The sequence below is a fragment of the Salvia splendens genome, chromosome 10, assembly GCF_004379255.2.
Source record: "Salvia splendens isolate huo1 chromosome 10, SspV2, whole genome shotgun sequence".
Classification (NCBI taxonomy): domain Eukaryota; kingdom Viridiplantae; phylum Streptophyta; class Magnoliopsida; order Lamiales; family Lamiaceae; genus Salvia; species Salvia splendens.
The window spans coordinates 12,165,855-12,172,098 of NC_056041.1; the positions used below are offsets into that span (position 1 = coordinate 12,165,855).

A 6,244-nucleotide genomic window follows, 5' to 3' on the forward strand; every position below is an offset into this window, starting at 1 on the left:
TTTGTTTTGTACTGTAATTATTATCAATGATACAATTATCTAATTAGTAAATTTGTTTATCACACTGAAAGTATTTATCGAAAGTGATTAACTAGAAAGTTAAATTTGAGATCTAATGAATAAAGAAAGTTGTGAAAATGAATACCTCAAAAGTAGAAATGTAAAAAATGGTAATGATAAATTTTAGTTATAACTGTAAATTGGTATTACCCTAACGCGAACTTATAAAATCATTACTAACAAAATGAAATACGTAAAAAATGGTAACAATAAATTTTAGGGATCGGACCTGCATGTTCGATCGGTTCACCCCTAAAAACCACTAGCACATTGAATCGCTAAGAACCGGTGGAACCGGCCGGTCCGGCCGTGAACCAGAAACCGATTTTTCACTTTTTCAAAATATTTTTTTAAGATTTGTTGTTGATAGGACTTGAACACATGAGGGATCGGACCTGCCTGTTCGATCGGTTCACCCCTAAAAACCACTAGCACATTGAATCGCTAAGAACCGGTAGAACCGGCCGGTCCGACCGTGAACCAGAAACCGGTTTTTCACTTTTTCAAAATATTTTTTTAAGATTTATTGTTGATAGGACTTGAACACATGACCTCATCTCTAAATACCTACTCCTTTACCACTCTACCACATGGTCATTTTGAAATATTATGAACATTAATTATCCTTATACATTAAATCTGAAATTATTTTTCCATCGAAACTAATAATGCATTTTAATTTTATATTCTTTTAAGAAATGATTAATTATAATATATTTCTTATATTTTAATTATACTTTTACAATCACTAATATTTTACAATATAGGAGTTTATAAGTATACATAGAATTTAATATTAGTTTTAAATATTATGTATTATAGTTTATTATTGTATTTAAACTTAACGCCATTAAATATTCTAATATACTAGTACAAGACTTGTTTTCTATAATAATACTATTAAATGTATAATACAATAATATTTATTGATAAAACATTTAATTAAAATTTATTATTTACTACTAAATAAATAAATATATATATAAACAGTATTCCGGTTCAACCAATGGTTCGACCAGTGAACAGCTTGAACCAGTAAATCAGTAACGACGCCGGTTCGCTTGCCGGTCCGGTTTTTAAAACATTGAGAAAAACTGTATTATGATTTTAGGCCATCCACTACGATGTCTCTATACCGTCCCTTAAACCGTCCCTTAACTACTATTTGACCACTATTTGAGGGCCCTGCTGTCCTTTTTTCCTCCATCCCTTAACTAAGGGACGGAACCTGCAACGCTTCGTCCCTTATTCCGTCCCTTAATTACTATTCATTCAATTTCATTTTTTATTTTTTTCCCAACCCAATTCAATTTAAACAAACACAATTCATTAAAATTAAAACAACATTACAACTTAAACTTTAAAAAAAAAGAAAAAAAGACATAATTAAAATTCTAAAAAATAAAAATGACATAATTTAATCTTCTCCGCCAAAGTTTTCCCAAATGTGCCCAATTAGATCCTCTTGGAGTTGGGTGTGGGTGCTAGAGTCGCGCGTCCTTGCCCGAATAGCCAACCGTTCTTGTATAGATGGATGCGCTCCACTTCGCGGCAGATTACTTGCGGTTGAGCTTCCGGGGGATTCGGGGTCGAACTAATTTCCTGCGTCGGGTCCTTCGTCTCGGACAATCATGTTGTGCAAGATTATGCACGTATACATGATGTCGACCATGCTCTCCATGAACCACGAACGAGTCGGGGCTTTGATGATGTTGAAGCGCGCTTGGAGAACCCAGAACACCCTCTCCACATCCTTGCGCACCGCCTCCTGCTTCTGCGCAAAAAGAGCCTGCTTTGGGTTCGCAGGCCTGCTGCACGTCTTCACGAAGGTCGGCCACTTCGGGTAGATGCCGTCGGCGAGATAGTACCCCATTTTATACAGCCGGTTGTTGGCGACGAAGTTGATGGCCGGCGCTTTACCATCCAAAACTTCGGTAAAGAGGTCGGACTGGTGGAGCACGTTTGCATCGTTGTTCGAGCCAGGGACCCCGAAGTACGCGTGCCAGATCCAAAGCCGGTAGTCGGCAACGGCCTCGAGTACAACGGTTGGGTGGGTGCCTTTGTGACCGCTCGTGTAGGACCCCCTCCAAGTCACCGGACAATTCTTCCATTGCCAGTGCATGCAATCGACCCTGCCAAGCATCCCGGGGAATCCGTGCACTTGTTCGTGCAGGTTGAGGAGGAACTGACAATCGTCCGTGCTTGGCCTCCGGAGAAATTCGTCACTGAAGGCTGCCCGGACGCCTCTGCAGAAGTTGAGCAAGCACATGCGCCTAGTGGTGTCTCTGATGTGGAGGTATTCGTCGAATATGTCGGACGTTTGTCCAGTCGCAAGCTGACGGATGGCTGCAGTACATTTCTGCAGCGTCGTGTGGCTGGGACAGCCGACCGCGTCGAACCCTTCTCGGAAGAACTCTTCCCGGGGTGCCAAAGTATTCGCTATGTGGAGAAATAGCGGTTTACTCAAGCTGATACGACGACGGAAGTAGGTATCTCCCCAAATCGGGTTATCGCAGAAGTAGTCGCGTACTAACCGTGCGGCGGCTTCCTCCCGATTCCGATTGATGTACTTCCGGGAGCGTCGTGGGGGTGGCGCGTCTTCCTCCTCCTCTCGTCGTCGATCTTCTTCAAGTTATTGTTCCATTAATTGACGCATTTACTCAAAAGGATCCATTTGTTTGAGTTGATTTAAGATGGAAATTGGAGTGATAGAGAGGATTTGAGAGGAATAGATGTGTGTTTGTGTTTGAAATGAGTATGAAATAGGATTATTTATAGAGTAAAAAAAAATTAAAAAAGGAAAATAAAAAACTAATGGTAATATTACCGTTTGAAATTAATTTTTTTTAATTAAAATTCAATATTTTTTAAAAATGAATTATTGCGTCATCCGTGACGACGCCCACTCGCTGGCCAGCGAGTGGGCGTCACGCATGCATCGGGGGCGCGACACGTCGCTCGGGCGCGTGACGGGCCTGTGCGTCCCTTGTCTCGCGGATACGGGCTACGAAACGGGACGAACGTTGCAACGCGTCCCGCGGCGGAACCGTCCCTCCGGGACGGAACGCGAGCCATGCGTGGGACGCGTAGTGGATGCTCTTAGAGCATCCACAACCGTGCTCTTGCCAGCGGCACGGTTGTGGGCCCGACCGCACTTTTTCTGCCTGCTCTCTGGCAAGAGCACAACACCCACAGCTGTGCTCTTCCGCAAGGACGAGCACAATTAATTTAAAATTCAATTACACAAAAACATTTCCATAATACTAAAATTCATTAAAAAACCACAATAAATATTACAAATTACAAATAAAATTAAAAAGACATAATTAAAGTCCTAAAAATTAAAAATTACATAATTAAAATCATAAAAATTAAACGACTTCGGGTGCGTCTCGTTTCCTGCCAAACATTTAGGCACTTGAACGACTTACCGTTCATGGATTGGTAGGTGCTCAGCGTCGCAGTGATGATGTCGACCTCGCTCCGGCCGCTCCCGGCATTCCGCGACTCCTGGAGGAAATAGCCATTGAACTTGCCAATTTCGTCGTTGGCTCGGCCGATGCAGTTGCGCACCATACTCTCGTTGCGCTCGATCGTTCCCGGCGGCCGGTTTACATTGTACCGCCCAGAGACGCGCTACCAAAAGTGATCGCCGGATTGGTTCGTGCCAACCACCGTATCTTCGGAGATTTCCAAGTACGCCTTGAACAATCTATCCATCTCCGCCGGTGAGTACGGTGTGCGGACACCTGCGCGAGATGGAGGAGTCGGAGTTTGGGAAAGGACGAGAGGCATAGGCTCCAGTGTCCACCCGTATCGCCCATCGGAGGCACCTTGCTCGTCGACCGGGTATGGCCGATAGCCACCCGGAACGCCCGAATCTTGGGTGAGAGGAGGGGCCGAATAGTCCGTTTCCGGACTAGTAAACGGTTGTGAACCGAACCATTCGGGGTTCCAACCGTGGGAGCCCGTAGGGTTATCGTCTTGGCCGGACATAGTGATGTTGTAGGGTATGAGAGAATGAAGATGAAAATGGATATGAGATATTGAAGATGAAAATAGATATGAGAGAATGAAGATGAGAATTGTGTAGTTTGATGTGAATTTTTGGGAGTGAAATTGGGGGTATTTATAGATGAAAGTGTGTATTTTTGGGGTAAAAAAATGAAAAAAAAAAATAAAAAGTGGAAAAAAACGGTTATAAACGGACGGCCGTGGCGACGGACGCTACCGTTGTGGATGCTGTTAGAGAGTGAAGAAAATGCTAATTTTGGTGAAAACACTGCACAGCAGGATGTGAGCTGGCCTCATCCCATCTTGAGTGCATATCTATTAAAAATGTTTGGTATATTAGTATATACCCTAATGGAACATAATAATGCTATATGTCGGGTGAATTGTTGTTTCATTAACCTACACAATTCCGGGAATTCTTAAAACTTTGGTTAATATACAATTAAGAAAAAGTTTGTAATGTTTTAATTTGATATATTTAGAGAATCAAGGTAACGAGATCCTAGAAAGATAAAGGAATCCTTAATATTGATTTAGGATATATCCTACACATGTGAAAGGGCGTGGCTTTTAACATCCATGAACTACTTTGTCTCTCTCCCTTGGCCACTAGCTATTTTCAAATGGTTGTGTTTGTAATTCACACATAATATGTCCACATATTATTGGATATTATAGTCATTTCACATAGTTTGCGATTATCATACTATATTAATAGCACTGTGGAGAATTAGAAACTCCCTTAAACCGAAAAAAAAAAGAAACTCCGTCCATACCCTTAGCAACAATAAAATTCAAATAATGTTTCATTTGTAATTTGGGAACTTAAGTAAAAAATTAATACCACCACCAAGTTGAGCTATGTTAAATGAATTTGAGTTAAAGCACTGCGCATGAAAACTTTCTTGGTTCCGTTATGTAACCGTTAGTTGGCATAAGACCCAACAAACAACTCCCAATTGGGCAAAATGTCCAGGTCAGCCCCTCTCCTGCAGGTCGCCTCCGCCGTGCTCCTCCTGCTGGTGTCCTCTTGCGCGGCCACCGACCACATCGTGGGCGCCAACAAGGGCTGGAACCCCGGCCTCAACTACACCCTCTGGGCCAACAACCACACATTCTACGTCGCCGACCTCATCTGTACCTAACTAATTCCCCACCCCTTTCATTTCGATTTCCTTAATCAATCCTATTATTTTAAAATGTGGAGTAACAATTTCGGTGGTGCAGCCTTTAGGTACCAGAAAACGCAGTACAATGTGTTTGAGGTGAACCAGACGGGGTACGATAACTGCACGACGGAGGGGGCCACCGGAAATTGGAGCAGCGGCAAGGATTTCATACTCCTCGACAAGGCCAAGAGGTACTACTTTATCTGCGCCAATGGCGGCTGCTTCAGCGGCATGAAGGTCTCTGTTCTTGTCCACCCCCTCCCGCCTCCGCCCAAGTCTTCCATGACCGACCACACCTCTGCTGCAGCGCCTCCGCCGATTCGAATTTTGGGGGTGATTTTCGGTGCATTGCTCTCTGCTTGTTTTGGAATGGATTAGGCTAGTGTGGCGATAGTGGTTGTGGTGTGTGCGTAGAAAGTTTTTGGACCCCATTTCTATTTCCTGTTTTTTTTTTTTAAATTTTTCTCTCACTCTTCATATATCCAATTGTTGTACTCCACTTCGAGAATTTGAGTGTAAACTGGGACATTATGAATGATTATGATTTATGAGATTGATTATGTCGTGTATGTTGTTTTAGCTTTGCGTTGAGCTATTTATAAATAGACTCGATAAAATAAATTTGTAACTTACTTATATGCATCAAATTATAATCGAGTAATCCCTCGTAAAGTGGTTGACTTAAATTGTGAAGTTATTAACTTGGTACGACTTATACACCTTAATTAGGGCATCTCATATTAACTCTATCTTTAATAAGAGAATAACAAGTTTTGATAAATGTAGCTTACCTTAGTTTTATAATAGTATTTTTTAGGATTCACCAACTATAAGTAGGCATAAACAAATTAATAAGAGCATCTCCAAAAGGAGAGGTAAATAGAGAGGTAAACTAATATAACTATCATATTTATCTTTTTTTTAAAAAAAATTATTCTCCAAGGATAGAGGTGTTTGAGAAGGTATTATACATTTTCCTATTTTGAAGATATATCTTTACC

General features: G+C 41.7%; 1 protein-coding gene across 1 annotated transcript; it reads left to right on the forward strand.

Annotated features, from left to right (window-relative positions):
• Positions 1-4,840: 4,840 nt before the first annotated feature.
• On the forward strand, positions 4,841-5,803 carry LOC121751043 (lamin-like protein). Its single transcript, XM_042145751.1, has 2 exons — positions 4,841-5,211; positions 5,302-5,803. The coding sequence occupies exons 1-2, from the start codon at positions 5,043-5,045 to the stop codon at positions 5,619-5,621; spliced, it is 489 nt and encodes a 162-aa protein (XP_042001685.1). The 5' UTR covers positions 4,841-5,042; the 3' UTR covers positions 5,622-5,803.
• Positions 5,804-6,244: the final 441 nt, after the last annotated feature.

Bases quoted from the DNA above. Each gene is read 5' to 3' on its own strand.
- LOC121751043 (XM_042145751.1), top strand. From the start codon at position 5,043: ATGTCCAGGTCAGCCCCTCTCCTGCAGGTCGCCTCCGCCGTGCTCCTC. The intron at 5,212-5,301 runs GTACCTAACTAA...TCGGTGGTGCAG, and splicing joins CTACGTCGCCGACCTCATCT to CCTTTAGGTACCAGAAAACG.